The 17675-nt window shown below is 50.8% G+C and overlaps 1 protein-coding gene across 6 annotated transcripts in view; it reads right to left on the bottom strand.

Annotated features, from left to right (window-relative positions):
• Vps8 (vacuolar protein sorting 8) overlaps positions 1-17675 on the bottom strand; it is a 972138-nt gene that overhangs the window by 732690 nt on the left and 221773 nt on the right. For all 6 annotated transcript variants that reach the window (XR_008608392.2, XM_055061192.2, XM_055061196.2 and 3 more), the window contains exons 10-11: positions 15820-15922; positions 4012-4068 (exon numbers count right to left, since the gene is read on the bottom strand). Coding sequence is in view for 5 of the 6 variants with exons in the window: in XM_055061192.2 (XP_054917167.2) it covers positions 4012-4068; positions 15820-15922 (160 nt within the window). In the remaining variant the exon portion in view is untranslated. The remainder of the gene's footprint in view (positions 1-4011; positions 4069-15819; positions 15923-17675) is intronic.

The raw sequence follows: 17675 nt of genomic DNA, 5'->3' as shown, positions 1-17675 counted from the left end.
CCCCACGAAGTGGCGCTACTGCCAATCCCCGCTCATCATCATCGTTTCTTCCTGGTTCGTAGCTACAGCCATAGAGTTTCTCACTAGTGAGAAACTCTATAGCTACAGCATTTCCGGTCTCAGCTTAGTAAGCCATGTCAAGACAATCCAGCAGCTGATTTGTTTCTTTCTTCGAGCACGACGCTGCGAGTAGGCCACGTTTTTCATTTGTGCGAATGGTGTCGGCGTGACTGCGTGGTGATGTTTGCTTTGTGTGCTGTGTCGAGGTTGCGGTGATGCAATGCGGCATACGGAAGCATCGCGCCAAGTGTCTAATGGTGCCGACAGTGCCCACGCTGACTGCGCTGGGGAATGCCGGCAAGCGGGTGCCGGGAGGCCTAGGATTTGTGACCTTCCGATGAGCTCCCTACCGATGCTGAAAATGTTCTGCCGAGACCTGCCCAGTGGCTGCTTTGCGATTCCTGACACTGTCTCATTTGACAGTTTCACAGGTGCTGATACTGCTGTACTGACGTGCGCAGAACTCGACGACGGCGAAATCATTTGTCAGGTGTCTACTGCGCCGCCAGACGATGACTTCGAGTCGGAAGATGACGCACCATATGCTACGCTGCCGTCGCATGCGGAGTGTGTACAAGCAGTGACTGTGCTTTCAGCCGCCTATAGTGACTGTACGACCCTCTCCGAGATTCAGGCTTATCTGAGTGTGCGTAAACGGAACAGCGTGCAACGGCGCATTCACGATTTTTTCAAGTCTACTGCCAAGCCCGAATAAGTGTGTGGAAATAAAGGATTTCTTTTTTTTTTCTTTTTGATCTGCTTTTTCGTACACCTGTTTATTCGGACATTTCCGCAGTCCCTGCGAGGTCCGAATAAATGGTCGGCGACAGACGGATGTTACCATGTAATCGGGAAGGCAAATAGTTTATGTATATAAAAAAGAAAACTGGGCCAAAACACACTGCCATCTTGCAGTCCAGATGTAATAGGTGCTAAACTGGAAGCTTCGGTCTGAGTATACACGAATTGTGAGCGGGAGAGGGCTGTGCTGTTGCTACTGCCTGGCACACTGTGTCGAGGGGTGGTTCAGAGCGTGTGTATAGTACATGACAGGACCATGGCAGAGAGAAAAAGCAATGCGAGAAACTCATCTGTATCTGTGCACCGTGTCGTACATGCACAATGCCCCCTGGACTTCCCTGGCAATCGCCACATTAACCTCTTGACAGGTGGAATTATCCGTGACCCCCGCAAATGTATTGCAGAAATTGCAGTGCTTACCTTTCTACTAACGTGCAAGTCCAGAGACAAGCTAGATAGAATTGTGGAGATGAGGTGGGAGAGGAGGTAGAGAATGGGTAGAACCGATACAGTCGTGAAACGATAACAGCCTTGCCACTTTTTGCTCGCAGTGCCCATACAATAGGGGGGCTCGGGGAAGGAGGATAGGGAAAAAGTTACGTGAGAAGGCAAGGTATGGTATGTTTCTGCGATTTCTCAAAAATAAACGCCATGCAAATTTGTGAAACGGACAACTTACGCAGGGCGTGCAGAAGCAGAGTTGCATTAAAGTGCACCGTAGGGTCTAGGCAACACAACGGAAGCGGTCACACGTCAAATCAACACTTCTGTGCCCATTGCGGTACCTTTGTGGCTATGGCATTGCTCGAGGTTGTGGCAGCCACGTTTCGACGGGGATGAAGTAAGAAATGCTCATGCACTTAAATTTAGGGTCACGTTAAAGAAAACCATGGTGTCAAAATTAGTCCGTAGTCCACCACGACGGCGTGCCTCATAGTCCGATTGTGGTTTTGGCACATACAGCCCCATAATTCAAGTTTAATACTTCTGCCACAATGCGATCTGCCATGTGAGTCAAGTAATATGCTCAACCCTCTCAGAGGTTATGAAGTATCACGAACAACAACACCTCCAGCAAACACATCCCCCTGCGTGTTCTGTGTACTACACTGACAAACAGCAGTGGTGCATGCAAGGTAAAATTTAACATCAACTCACCACTCTCGTGTTGGACTACAAGTTCAAGAAATTAAACATTCGTCGTCAACATCACCGTTAATTATCATCAAAGTAAACAGCTCAAAAAGCTTCGCTTACATCGATTCCCACAGTGCATGGGAGCTGCATACTTTTTCTTCTAGCGTTGTCTGTTTTTATGGCACCAGAGAAATTGTCTCCTGCTTGATCGCTGCACGACGTTGGCACTGACAATACCAGCAATGCAGAAAGTTCAAGAACGGAGCTTGAACTTTCACTTTTTGAAATGAATGAAGCTATGCAGAGGGGGTAACATTTACATTGCTAAAACGAACAGTGAGTTTCAGTGCTGCCTGAGCTAGTTCACGAAGTGCAGGCGAATAGAATGCACCTAGTGTTGTACATTTTCAAGTGTACAGTTGGTGTCACCTTTGTGTACAGCACGGGAATGGCGGCAGCCGCCGGGGCACTCCACAGCCACCCAGCGACGTCTAACGGTAGTGGCTGGGCCCCAGATTAGATGCGTTGGCCGTGCATGCCCACACACTTCTTATCTTGAGCCCAGCAGCTACCATCAGACGTCGCTAGCCGCCTCCGGAGTGGCTCGGTGGTCACCGTTCTCATGCTCTACAGAAGGATGATGCTGACTGTACATGAGCACCAGCAATTACTCTGGGATATGCAATGAGTCATGTATCAATAGTAGGTGCACTTGACCCACAAGTTGAGATTCAACAACCGACTTTGCTCCCCGATAGCATTGCGACATGAGTGTTCTGGGCACAAGCTGGGCCGATAAAGGCAGAGATTCTTAACTCACTGCCATTACTACGATGTAACAACTAGAGTTATCGAAATAAGGCCTGTAGATACAGTCATGGGAGTTCATTGCCTAGTGCTCGTCTGCATCTTTTTAAACCTGTTTTCATGCTCTATTAGATCATCATTCCCACCCAATGTAAACTCAGCCACAAGAGATTCTATAAACCATGCCTTGCACACAGTCTACATATTTGTTGTGGTGCTTAACATTGCATGTCTTCTTATCCCTTAGAATCGGAGACATTTGGATAGATACCAGCTTTATTACCAATTTCGTTGTGCCACCCTTTGAAACTATGAATATTCTTGCTTGGCAGCAAGCTATTTGCAGAGGCAGCTGTTGCACCAACCCGAGGAGCACAAGCTCCATGCCAAAGAGAAAACAAGTGAGTAGCACTCTGTGCCTTCTGGACACAAACAAGAATGCTCAGCTTGCATCCCATTTTGTGGCCCTGCTAGACAACATTTGAATAATGAATGTGTGGGTTTTATTGGTGCAAGGCCCAGGTATGGCCAAAGAGCGTCATGCTAGTGTTAGTGACTTCGTAGTGGAGTGATGGATTCTATGAAGATGTGACATGGCTGTAAAGGGGCCTAAAAAATAGTCGCTGTAAAGTGCGTAAAATCTATGTGTAATAAAATTATGGCAATGACTAATGACATGTACTATGAGCCATAAAGTACATTGCGAAAAATGATGAGATATACAAAACATGTCAGATGCAAAGATTGGCCATAGCACTATGGCCTCACCAGAGCCCTTGAGTCACAAGGGCCTGAAGGCATGTGCTATACAATACTGCTATTGCAGCGGCATCCTCTGAAGAGAGGAAGCGCCATGAATGTATGAGACTGATAATATGTAGGACAACATCATTTACACACAACGCAGCCCATAACTGCAAGTGTATTCAAAGCAATCCGACATACTTCCATTCACATAAGCATTGCATATTAAATTGCTCAAGACACTTTCACTTTGATCTCCCTGGAGACTGGTTAGCTCAGTACAGGCAGCATTATTAGCACACTGTGTGAAGCACAAGAAAATGCAAACCATGCATTCATAACAGCAGAATCGTTACGCAAAAAGAACAAATTAAAAAAAAAATGCACTCATAAGGAAACTGTTCATGAGTATAGTCTAAAACATCTAATTTCCAAATGCTTTCAAAAAGATTAGGTACACACCTTGAGGGAATGGGTGAAGCGGACACGGAGGACTGGGCGCACAGTCACCACAATAACCTGCATACACATGAAAAATGACGAAATGCTCAGCATGATTGGCAGTGGGCAAACAAGGAAGCTTCACGGGGGCATGCTGCATTCTTTGGCAGCTGTTTATCTCACTCTCCCTACAAAGGTGAGGAGGTACACGAGTAAGGTGAGGGGGGATTGCTAGTGTTCACAAGGAGGGATTTGTTGCAATGACAGCCGGGGCCGCATCTGCAAAGCCACTAGGAGGCATGCAGTTGGCATACCTATATAAAGCACTACTGAGAGTGGGACCAACTATTTGGTTTGGCCAAACAAGGAGGCCAGCCACTATAACAAAAATATTTCTGCTAAGCCATTACAATTCGCTGTTCTCCTGTAAGTTTCTGTTTCTGTCTGATATCTGGAAGTGGCACTGTTTGTTCTCTGTCTGTGTATACTGTGGGGATCAAGGTGCCTTCCCACACCTTGTCCTCCAGTTCGCGCGTTGTGCTTAGCTTGATCTCCGGGAACTGCCGCCGTATCGGCAACATGGCAGACACGGCTAGTGCGCCTGAGCTAATTTCCCGTGTAAACCGTGCTTCTCTCTCCCCAGCTCGAATCACCGCACGAGCAAGTGTCACCGGGACGCCCCAATTGGCCTCCCGAATGGCGGCCCCAAGGCACCCTGTCCACCCGAGCTCTCTTCCGCTGAGCGCTTTATTGCCGCTGCAGATGCTCACAGGCCCGTAATGAGTTTGCTACTTGGGACCTTTGCTCCCGTGACTCCTCGTTCTCGCGCTTGGTGGACCACTCACCGGTTAGCCCTAGCGTAGTGGGTGCGTGTACTCGATCGGTCTTGCGGTGAGCCTTTGCCCGTAAGCACCGTGACTGTCGCACTGTGCTGTATCTTGGGTGAATAAACCTGCGTTTGTTGGCGATCTGACTCTGGAGCCTTCTCTACGCCGTGTCGGAGAGTCGAACCCTGTCGTAGTGCCTTTGTGCTTTGTGGAGTGGAGGAGCGTCGTGCCCTTTGCTAACCGTCGCTCGTAGGGTGAGCCTTATGTAAACCCATCTCGACATACCTGGCACCCAACTCGGTTTCGGCATGGAATCAAAGCAGGCCCCTTCACAGCCCTCATTCCTGCTTGATCCCCTGGCTATGGTCTTAATGTCCTTCGACACAGACGACACAAACAGCATGAGGCACGTTCGCCTCAGTGACCCTCTGCTTTCGGCCACCGGGAGCGATCCCTTCTTTGGACAGGCCCTTGGTGATGTCGACTATTTGGATGTGTACCCTAGTCCTAGCAATGCCAGTTTTGGGTTTCCTCAACTGTTTGAGATGCGTGCGGAACAGGTGCCTACTAGCCCTTCTGATGTGCTGTTCCCGCTTGCTGGCCCCTTTTCATCCCAAGTGCAATTCAGTACCCCATGTGCCGTATCAGAGCCACCCCGCTTAGGTGCTGGCACAAACTCGCTCGCCAGCCTCTCTTTGTCCTGAGCGCCTTTCTCGGATGAATTCGCCACAGAACAGGCTCCCCATTCTGCTATAGGCGCGTGCTCGCTCGCTGGCCCCTTTTTGTCCCGAGCGCAGTTCGATGTCCAGTGCGCTGCAGCGGAGCCTCCCTACCTCGCTGTTGGTGCAAACCCGCTCGCTGGCCTCTCCTTGTCCGAAGCGCAGCTGGTAGGCAATGTCGAAAGTGAGCCACCCCGCTCAGCCGACAATGTCGCCACACTTTCCGACTACCACTTGCCTCATGCGCAGCTGAGTGACATTTTCGACATGCGTAAGCCACCCGCTCTGCCGTCGATCCGTTCGCCCATCGTGTGAGGCCTCATGCACCTGTCGGAGTGGCAACCCAGCTCTCCTCTATGTCATTTACTGGCCCCTCAGGGTCGGGCATGCGTTTGGGAGAACAGGCGCAGGTTGGCCATTCTCAGACCGCCGCGTCTTGCGCAGAGCAAACATCGCTGCACACCGAAGCCCCACAGCTTCTCCAAGTCCTGATGTAATCGGCACATTCGCAGCCTAGTGCTCTCACGGAAGACCTCTTGTCCCCTCAGCCAGGCATGCCAAGCGGCCTACGGGTACCTCACCCGGAGTACAGCGCTTATTCGGACCGCATGAGTGCTACAGAGTACCTCGAGGCGCTGCACCGCTATCAACAGGCAATGCGGCTGGACGACAGCATGATGCTAGGCACTGTATTGCCGGTCTCGCTAACAGCCCACACGGCATGGTGGTACCGACTTGTCGGCTACCAAGCTCGTTTGATGGAGGAGTTTAGGATGCTTTTCCGCAGCAAATTCCTCCCTCCTGACGATGAGCGCCGCATGCGTCGTGAGCTAGTGCTTCGCACCCAACACCCCGACGAATCCCTGCTCGAGTATGTCAGGGCTATGCAGGAGCTCTATCGTCTTGCTGACCCTTTGGCATCTGACGCCGAGAAGGTGGAGCGGGCCATTGATCAAGCACATCCGACCTTTGCCGCTTACCTTCAAAGCGCCCGTTATTGTGACTTAAAACGAGTTGGCCTCCGATGCAAAGCGGATTCAGGGCGACATACTGGCGTCGAGAGCCTACCGCCACCACCGTCTGCCTCTCTCCAACCTCGTTGTGCGTGGGCTGGTGGTGACATGTCACCCCGTAACTCCCCAAAATACGAGGCGGCTTCGGCCACAAGAGAACACCGAGATGCACATGACTTTTCTGACTGCGCTCCCGATCTGTACTCACACGCCTGGGTGTGCTGTTCTACTCCGCACGGCCAACGAGAACGCAAACCAAGTCCCCTCGCACACGAGGGGAAATCCAAACGAAGTGCCCCTTTGGCTAGCGAACGGAAGCTACGTAGTGCTTGAGACGCGCCCAGGACCCCTCAGTCGGACTGAGGCATTGTCTGCTACCGTTGTCATGAATGCGGCCATATTGCCTGAACATGCAAAGTGTGCCGCCTGACACAAGAGCCTCCTCGCCCGTCAGGAAATGGTGTGAGACACCGGTGATTTACCCCTCGCCGGCAGCGACATCAGGAGCGCATGGTAGTGATATGCAACCTCTGGCTCCAATGGCATGTCACACTAGAACTGACTCTTCCCCCACACCGGCGCCTTTTATCGCCCTTACGATTGCTGGTTGACAAGTTTGTGACGCTGCTGGATAGCGGGGCTTCAGTTTCACTGTTCGGCAAGGAGGTTATGGCTCATTTGCGCCGGCGTTCTGTCCGCATTAGAGCCTCCAACACCACCTTCCACCTCGCGAGCGGCATGGCTACCTCGTGCAGCTCTGTGTGGTTGGTTGTGCACTGGGAGAATCCCGTGCACCGTCAGCGCTTTGTACATCTCCCGGGTCTTTCCGTGCCCGTGATTCTCAGATGCGACTTCCTTGCATGCACGGGTACCGTGATTTACGTCGCAAGCGGAGGCTTCAGGGCAGGCCCTTCTGACCCCCTGCAACCCTTTGCTATACTCCTGCTGGCCGTGGCGGCCGCTCAGACGCTGGACACCACGTGAGAGCAGGAGGAGAGGAGACCTAGCGCTGCCCCCTTGGCTTGTGTCCCTCACTCTGCCGCCAATACTGGCCCCTTGGCCGGCACGGCGAAAAATGGTCGGTGCAAAACGCTTTCTCACAAGCATTGCACTGCTACGGTGATCAAGGTGCCGGCTACCCCGGCGACCACCCCGTTAAGCAGCAGCTCGAACAGCTGGCTGCCGCCTTTGACAGGTTGTAAGTGCACGAGAAGGCACGCCTGTCGTCATGGCTGACTCATTTCAGCGCGATCTTCACTGAACGACCGGGTTGCACCTCTCTTGTGCGACATCGGATCGACACAGGCGACGCACAGCCATGAAAATGCAATCCTCGCCCCGTTAGTGTGGCCACAAGGAATGCAAACGAGCAGGGATTGGATGAGTTTACTGAGACCGGTATTGTCCAACGCTCAAACAGTCCCTGGAGTTCACCGGTGGTAATGGTCCCCAAAAGAGACGGCTCTTATCGACTCTGTGTGGACTACCGCCGGCTGAACGAGGTCACGACAAAGGATGCTTATCATATGCCTAACGTGGACTCGGTTGTGGCTAATCTAGGCGATGCGTGCTACTTCACCCTGGATGCTAGCCGCGGCTACCTGCAGGTTCAGATGGAGCCGGCTGATGTGGAGAAAGCTGCGTTCACCTCTCATCGAGGCCTTTACCAGTTTAACCGTATGCCATTTGGCTGCTCTGGCACTGCAGCTATGTTCCAGAGATTGACTGACAACATTCTGGGGGATGCTAAGTGGCGCTATGTGCATGTGCTGGTGTAACTCGATGACGGCATCTTCTCTCGAACATTCGAGGAGCACCTCCGCCACCTGGAGGACGTCCTCGAAAGGCTGCGTGCCGCCGGGTTGACTCTAAACTTAAAAGAAAGCCCAAATAGCTGAGACTCGCATTTCCCTATTGGGCTTTACCATCGACAAGGGTAGTGTTCTGCCGTGCGAAGAGAAGGTGCGAGCTATCCTCGAATACCCAACGCCGGCAAACATTCAGGGCCTTCGGTGCTTTTTGGGAATGGTGAACTACTACAGACAATTCATCCCGAATTGTGCCGCTCTCTAAACGCCCTTGACCGCATTGTTGAAAAAGTCAGCACGATGGAGCTGGGGTCCTGAGCAGGAGCATGCCTTTCATGCACTATCCCGAGCTCTAGTGGACACAGGTGAGCTGAAGCTGCCTGACATCAACAGGGAGTTCGTTGTCCAAGGTGACACGAGCAACCTAGTCCTTCGGGCTGTGCTGCTTCAGGAGCATGACGGCATTCTCCGACCAGTCACCTTTGCCAGCCGGTCACTTAACGCCGCCGAGCACAACTACAGCGTGACCGAAAGGGAGTGTCTCGCTATAGCTTTTGCTCTACGGAAATTCGACTGCTAGGTCAACGAAGTGCCGTTTGTGGTGGAGATGGACCACATGGCACTCACCTGGCTTAAGTGCTTGCGCGAACCCTCAGGCAGCCTCGCGCGCAGGGCGCTGACACTGCAATGGTACAACTTTGTTGTGCACTACCGAAAAGGGAGTTCGAACACGGTGGCTGACGCCCTGTCGGGCACCCCCGTTTCGGCGCCTGACCCTTTGGTCCATCACTCCCATGAGCATTCGCATCAAGTAGAGAGCCGAGCCTCAGTCTCCCATGACTCGAACTGCGCCAATTCGCACTCAGTAGAGACTGGAGCCTGTGTCTTCAATGGCTCAAATGGCGCGAACCTCAGATTGCCAGCCTCGGGAGAGGACGTTTACCTGGTGGACCCCAATACTTCGTCCGGTATCGTTTTCAGCAGGCAACAACTACTTAAGGCACAGCAGAGCAATCCATTTTGTCGACAAATCGTTGACGAGCTCAAAGAGCCAAGCTCCCAAGAGGAGTGGGGCGGCAAAGCCGTCGGGCGCACACGGAAGCTGGTAAGTAAAACCTCGTTAAACTGTACCCGCTTAAACAGCAGTTTCATTTTAAAAGTAGTAAAGTTAAATCCCCGATTCAGCGGCCATTGAACATAATGTTTTTTGTATCCGCATAAACCGTACCAGCTTATTGCGTATGTACCGGTTAACACGTAGTGCTTCCACTTTTCATAGCGCAAAAACGGTGGTGCGTCGTCTCCATCGGCCGGCCCGGCAGAACAAGCCTCAGAGATCAGAACAATGGCCTCCAAGCGCCCTGTGCGTTCGCGCGTGAAGCCACATCAACATCAACATCATTTCGGTGGCGTGCCAGTGAGCGTTGTGGTGTCACGCAAGCAAGGACTCGCGCCATGCCAAAGCTCGGATAAAAAAGACGCCGGATGCTCAGCATAGAAGAAAAATTAGACATCGTTCGTGCTATTGAACGTGACACGAAGAAGTCGGCACTGGCACGCAACAGGGATCTGCTGTTGACTACGGTGTGTGGCATTTGGAATGCGAAGTTGCTCGGCAGCGCTGCTGCGACCGCGATGATATGTCGGCTATGAGGTTCGACTTTTCGCCATCGTTGCCTCTGTTGTTGCTTAACCCCCGTATTCAGAAATGGATCTTAACTTGAAGCCCACACTTGACTTGATTTAATTGACTCCTGTCGTGAATGCACCAAAGGGAATGCATTGAGCGTCTTGGGCGGGTTCGCACCAGGCGTCGTTTATATCAAGTCAAGCATGGGCTTCAAGCTAAGATGCATTTCTGAATACGGGGGTAAGTGTTGGCTAGCAACAGTGATGAGGACGACACAGAAAGCGACAGCACGGGCGATTCAGGCCCGACAGTGGCAGAAGCTGCGCGTTACATCAGCCTCATGAATGCAATCGTCGCGACAAGAACAGCACCCCGCAATGAAAAAGGCATTCCTCGACTTCTGCAGCGCTACCATGCGCGTGCACGGAGAATACGTAACACGAACGAGAAATCTGCCATGCGAGTGTTTGCCGAGAAGAGGGGGGCTGGCTGAAAAGCTCCCTCGCAGCTTCAGTAAGTTTGAGGCCGCTGTCGTTGCTGCTAGGCCGCCACGGCATCAAACTAAAATAACACATTTGTTGCGCGAAGTGAATAACTACTGCATGTTTTTTTCCCCTTTCATCGCACTCTCTCCGAGTTCCGTTTTTGACAAATAAGTGGTCGATCTCATGCTATTTCGGTTAAAAAGTACCCCCGTTTAGTACGTAGTTTTTCCGAGCTCCGGCCAACTATGGTTTAACTTGGTTTCACGGTATTGCTGTTGGCGCCGAGTGCGCCGCAGCTGGTACTGTTGCGGGCACGTTGGATACGTATCTGCTTGACGCCAGTGGAGTTCTCCTGCGCTCTATCCCATCTGAGGAGGCTCCCCAGGAGTCTTTCAAGGTGATTTACCCCACAGTCTAAGGGAAGCCACCCTGAGCTATTTCCATGACCCGCAGTTTGCCGGACATGCGAGTGGCCTGAAGACTTTTGAAAAGCTGTGCTGCTCTGCTACCTGGCCAGGCATGAAACGTGACGGTCTTCACTATGCCCGCTTGTGCTGCTGGTGCCAATGCATGAAGCCTCACGCAGGCAAACCCCTCGGGCTCATGCAGCCAATCGACAGCCAGCTACCCTGGCAAGTCGCAGCCTGTGACATTATGGAACCTTTTCCCAGAAGCCGGCGAGGCTACGTTTTTCTTTGGCTATCCCAGATGCATATTTCCAACTGCTTGTAGGTACAGCGGGGCGTGGCACTTGCGGAGACGACGGACGTTTGCGCGCATGCGCGAGTAAGAGCGGATGCGAGAGAGGAAATATGGGGAGTTTTGCTCCTTGAAAATACGACTCTGCCTAGGTACTACGGAGGAGTTTCTTGGCGCGCATTATATGCGCTTGTCCCTAGGCGTGCCGGCAGAAGTTGCGGGGCGCGGTAGTGCTGAACTTACCACCGCAAGTTGGCGGCTCGAGGCAATTATATTTATTCGATCATGATTTTACTAATGAAAACAATGTGTCATTATTTCACATTATTGGCGGTGTCTCCAGGACACCAAAGCAGCAACGGGGACATCAAAGCTAGAAGCCGGACTGGTCCGTAGGTTGGGGCTCGCAGGGGCCTGCGCGTGTCAGGGGAGTATAAGATCGGCTGTCCACTTTTATGCGAACACCCCCTGGCACGCGCAGGCCTCTGCGAGCCCCAACCCACGGACCAGCCCGGCTTTCAGCTTTGATGTCCCCGCTACCGCTTGGGTGCCCCAGAGATCCTGCGCCGCCTGCTTTAATATAACCTCAGGTGCTCTCCTGAGGCCTCCGCTTGCCAGTTACATGTGCCCTCCTGGAGCAGTGCTTGTAAAAAATCCTATCTATTGCCACGACGAAAAAAGCGACTCGCGACTTATACAACACCAGCCAGAACATTGTCTCTACAGACATAGCGATCACCAAGCGGCGTCCACACCCACTGCCTCACCGCGCGGGAAGCCAGCGGCGGAGCGTATAAACCAACTCGACCACACTCCGCAATGCCGGCATGTCTAGGGGACAAACGAACGCAACGCGCTCTAAGAAACCTTCTCCGTAGTGCCTAGGCTGAGTCACATATTCAAGGAGCAAAAGCCCCCAGATTTTCTCTCTCACGCCCACTCTTACTCGCGCCTGCGCAGAAACGTCGAGCTCCGTCAAAAGTGCCCCACCCTGCCGTACCTACTAGCAATTCTAAATACGCGTCCCAGATCGCTTCACGAAATGGGTTGAACTTTTTCGCCTTCGGAAGTTAACAGCACGCACAATCTGGGACAAGTTGATCGAGGTCTTTAACCGCTTCGGCTTTCTGGCGGAGCTGATATCGGACAACGCGTCCTACTTCACGGCCAAGGTGTTCGTGGATGCATGTGCTGCCTTTGGCAATAAGCACCACAAGACTACCACGTATCACCCACAGGCCAACCCGACAGAGCGGATTAACCGGAACCTCAAGCCCTTGCTCACGCCCTTTGCCCAGCAACACAGGGATTGGGATTTCGGTCTTAATGAGATAGGCTTCTCCTTGCGGTCCACGGTAAACTGTTCAACTGGGTACATGCCCGCTTTCTTCAACTTCAGGAGAGAGTTGCCAAACCCCATGGACTGCGTTTTGTGGACCAGCAGCAGGGCATGCGGCACCACGAAAGCCAGCCTTTCTGGCTATGTGGCGGACTTGTGCTCATGGATGGACGCGGCCCTTGACCTGCCCCATTCCAACCTGGCAAAAGCTTTAATACAACCAGTCACATAGGGATGTGCACTACGGTGTCGGCGATCTCGTCCTCAGACGCACCCATGTCTTGAGTGATGCTGCCAAAGGCACCTCTGCCTCCCTGCCGGCCAAATGGTCTGGCCCGTACCAAGTGGAGACCAAACTGTCCCCTCTGGTATACAAGCTGGCTGACTCCCAAGGGAGACCAGTCAGTGGTGCAGTTCACATCTCGGACCTCAAACCTTTAGTTGCTAGAAGTAGCAACTGGGGAGAGGGGGAGGCACTCAATGAACCACAAGCAAACAGTGAGACGGCTTGCTCCAAGCCACGCCACCAGTACAACCTGCGGAAACACACCTAGACAGCTTTTCCCATACCAGCTCATAGCCGAGCTTCATTCCCTACTGGGCAGATGAACGGAGAAATGCAGATACAGTGCGGGGGCACACATCTAAGCGGTGACAGACCCTTGTGGCCTAATATTCTCTCTTATGTGTTGCCCAAGCATCACCTCGCAAATGCACCTTCTAGGGCAATCAGCCGGGCAGGCACTTTTTTGGCAAGCCGGCTATGCCAGAGGGCTTTTCTGGTCCTTTGCCCAGCGTCGTTGAGTCTTCTTCCTGCGCCTGGTTCCACTGTGCCACCATTCTTGCTGAACACACCTATTTTGCAAAGCAGGATCCACTGATGTGTAGTTTAGGTAGCGACCAGTGTGAGCTTACTTCCTAAACACCATGAATAACAGGTTTCGCCCTTCGCATTGCACAAGGGTGTCCAAGAATGGCAGTTGGCCTTAAGATTCCACTTCTATAGTGAACTTGATTGCTGCTCGCAAACTGTTTAGGTGAGCCATGAAGAGGTCAAGGTTTTTTTCTTTGCAAAATACTGAAACAGTCGTCAACATATCTGAACAAGACTTTAGGTGCCGGTGTAAATGAGGACAACACTTGAGCTTTGATAGCCTCCATTGTTAAGTTAGCTACTGTGACCGAAATCGATGCCCTCGTTGTCACCCGCGGACTTGCCAATAAAATTTCTTTTGGAACATGAAATATGTATTTGATAGGCAAAATTTTAGTAGCCTACCTAGATCATGCACATCGATGGGGGATCTGTCAGGCAACATCGGGTCTTTGTCAAGGGCGACGATGCAAACATCCACTGTCATGTCTATTGGTACGCTCGTAAACATAAAGACCACATCAAAAGAAACTAAGACTTCATCGGGGTTGACACTTGTCCCTTTAACCTTTTCAATGAAGTCGTACGTGTTGTGTATGTGCGAAGCACTTTTGCCAACCAATGGCAATACGATTCTGTGAAAAAATATGGACAGCTTGTAGAGCGCGAATGTGTGAAGTTCACAATGGGGCACAGGGGAACATCAGGCTTGTGTACTTTCAGCAGGCCATATGGAAATCATCATGCCTCTACAGATGTGCAGTACTAATTATTCAAGCTTGCTACAGAGAATCCTCTGCCGTAATACCGTATCATCTGGAATATAGGTTGACCCCTTACCTTAAGGTAAAAATAAAACGAAAAAATTCGCCGATGATTACAGTACTCCCTAATGCAAAACTATAGTGCACCTCTATACGTTGTTTTCATTTCACAATATATTGAGGCACAGAATTTGAGAGAGACAACCGTCGAAAATCTGACCTGCGGGTCAAGCGCATCAGCTTTTGTACACAACTTGTCAAAGGTTCCAGTGTAATCAATAGTGCTGCTTGGCTTCCAGAAAGTACTACACAATTCGCATTGTGTATACAATCAGATTACAGAACAACCGCAAACCATGACAATCGAAACAAGCTCAAATGAGACCAAAATAAGCAAACCAAACAAGCGCGAGTGAGAGCTGACGCAAGCAGACAATAGTACGAAATGAGCAGTCCAGCTGAGACCAGATATGAGTACGTGTCAAGCAGTCGGGCGGGTCCACATGAAACCAGTTTCCTGCGCGCACATCACTGCAGAGGCCTGTCTTATTGGTCTCTGCCATTCACGGCTCACATCTTACATCTGCTCCTCCGCGTTCGCTGAAACACATTAGTGCTGCAGCTTTGCAGTGAATCAACAGCACTGTCACCAGTAGCGAGTGCGCACGAAGCTCCCACACAAAGCATACAAGTGCGTCCTCACGCTACGGTAGCACAATGGCCACAAAATGACAGTGGGCTGCATGCAGACAGTTGTCCTTTTTATGCCCACCAATACTGCAATCTTTCTTCAGAAACACCAAACTGGCACTGAGCGACCATGTTGCCGCTCGCTTGGACAATGTCTAAAGCTTTCATCTTGAAAGCTGAAAAATGGTCTCCACGTGCCGCTACTCACAGTTCACCAGACAAAAACACAAAAAGCAAATCACATACGAGGTCGATCAAAAGAGCTCATGCAAATGACAAAAAAAAAGAAAGAAAAAGAAACAAATGCCAGCAATCATATTTCGATATGCATACGGCTTTGGTTATACATTCACCAACATGCATGCCATAGGTTCTTTTGGACTGGTCATACATGTTCCATAAGACATTGCAAAAACCATCCTTGCTTCTCGCTCGGTACCCACTCCTAATGACATCACAGCATTAACATTCGATCATGTCGGCTCATGCCTCCTTGGCCCTTTTTCAGCATCTATGCCGGGTGACCCAATACATGCACCCAAGTTGCGTTACTCATGGGGAAGACCTTGTTGTTCAAGTACTCAGAACTATTTGTCCAGTTGGTGACATCATACATATATGTGCTATCCAGTATAAGCTTACCACCGCCTACAATACACAAACCAATGGTCTCCCTGAATATTTCAACTGAACCTTAGAGACATTTATGTATATGTCACATGACAAGCAACCTGCATGTCAAACCTGGACTGAGAATAGGGCAAGTATAGGCCCAACATTTACCTGTGGACATGACTGTCAATTAGGCTTACATTGCATTAGTGCTATTGTGCAATCAGCTTGATTAGTGCCACAATGCCAGGCACTAGTGTACGAGCATGTCGTTCACTATGCACAGCCACAAGCTGACCAGTCAGCATCTAACTAAATACTCATACATCTCACCGCTCTGCCAGGCAAAAAAACTTTTTGGGCTCGCACCTTTGTGACAGTGGCCAGGGCCAACAAGGACACCTCCTGGGAAGGGTGCCGTGCCACCTCGGGGCTCACGTGCAGCGGCTCCATAGCACACACCTCACCTCGACTGCACCACATCGCAAGAGATCATTAATAGGCAAAGCACCCACTGACGACAATATGACACTGAACATAATCCACTGAAGTTATTGTGCTCAAGGCAGCAGATTTTGTCATGGCAGAGAGAAATTTCCACTTTTGAGTGCCATTTAGCTTAATGGAGAGAAGATTTTGATGTCATCAGATTCAAGCAGTAATGGTTATGTTGACACACCCACATAGAGTATTAAAATAAATACATTTCCCAGTAATTATGTTCAAGCAATACAAGCAAGTACAGCAGAACCTGTATGAATGTAGTGCAATTTAACTCTGAAAATAGTTAATTTCATTGCACCTCACCTTTGTTGAAAAACATGGCGTGTTATTTCGTCTGTATTAGTGACATCTTGGTGAGGGGCTAGTTGGTTCATCTTTAGAGCTGTGCTCAAACAGTGTGTCCAAAACAAGGGCACACACAGAGAAAGAGAAATATCCACAGAGAACAAGCGCTGACTCTTTCAACTGAATTTTTATTTGAAGAATGCAAACCTTTATATATCCAGCCCAACAAAGGCATGCGTACACGAATACATGTACAGTAAAAACTCATTAATTCATATCTCCTTAATTCAAAATTTCGGATGATTTGAAGTAGCCATTGTGGTCCGTCCAACAATATATTGAAAGCAATATGTAAGGCATCCCGCTAATTCAGACTGAAATCCGCACCACCACCGATAAGTCGTATTCCGCCCCATCGTTGATCAGGAGAGCGCTAGTGCATGGGAGCATGCTGGCGACACTGGCGTCACCGTGCGGGCCATGCAACTTTGCCCATTCCATCTGCAGCCCTTTGTTTATGCCTGGACAGACATGGCCAACGCCTTTGTTGCAGATCACCTCTCACCCTCTTTCAAGACCTTCGAGATAAAAACGCGAATGCGGCGCTGCACCATTTTTTTTTATTTTTTCATGATACATCTATGCTATCCTCTTTCTCTACGAGGTGTTTGGCCGAGAAGCGGCACCAGTTAATATCTGAAACATGGCGGCCGTATGCAGTATCAGAAAGCATAGCCTTTGAGATTTCTGGCTATTACTCAAAGGAAAGCATCACTGGGATATGTGTTTGAACGGCACCTATACGTATACTGGAGCTCAACAGCATGCAGCCAGTGCAGCTACGAAAGTACAATGGAGACCAACGTTGCAGCATGTTGTGGTGCATTTTGCAAATGCATTTTAGAGCGCCGCTCTTGTTCCTACGGCGAGCATCGGTGGTGCAAAGGCGCGTTTGTAGCCCGACGTTTTCAGCGCCCGCTGCTTGCGGCCAGTCACGCTATTCTGATTGCGCTGCGCCAGCCGAAATGCCGTCCCCTCAAAACTTCGACGCACACGCCATCGGCTGCTCTCTTCGGAGCATGCGCAGAATGATCCCCAACCCGCATTCCACTTTGAACACTTTGAACAGCTGTCTACGATCGTCGGCGAAGTGGCGTGGGCACGTTTTATTGCGACAGCTATTATATAGACACTCCAGGTGCATTTCTGTTGTCAGCGTCACCGTGAGGTTCCGTATAGAGTCGAAAGGCGATAAAATCACAGCCACGCGCCGTATGCTATACATGCGAGTGAAAGCTTGCAAGGGTGAGCCTGCGAACGCGGCTTAATCTCACGTGCATGAGTGAGGAAGGCAGGGCAAAAGCGCACCCTCGTGTCTTGCGTGCAAGGCACGGGGTTGGGGCGAGGGAGGGCCTGTCTTCTTCTCCGGCGGCTGT

This window comes from Dermacentor andersoni, chromosome 1, assembly GCF_023375885.2.
Source record: "Dermacentor andersoni chromosome 1, qqDerAnde1_hic_scaffold, whole genome shotgun sequence".
In the NCBI taxonomy this organism is placed as follows: domain Eukaryota; kingdom Metazoa; phylum Arthropoda; class Arachnida; order Ixodida; family Ixodidae; genus Dermacentor; species Dermacentor andersoni.
This window is presented reverse-complemented; position numbering and strand designations above follow the sequence as displayed.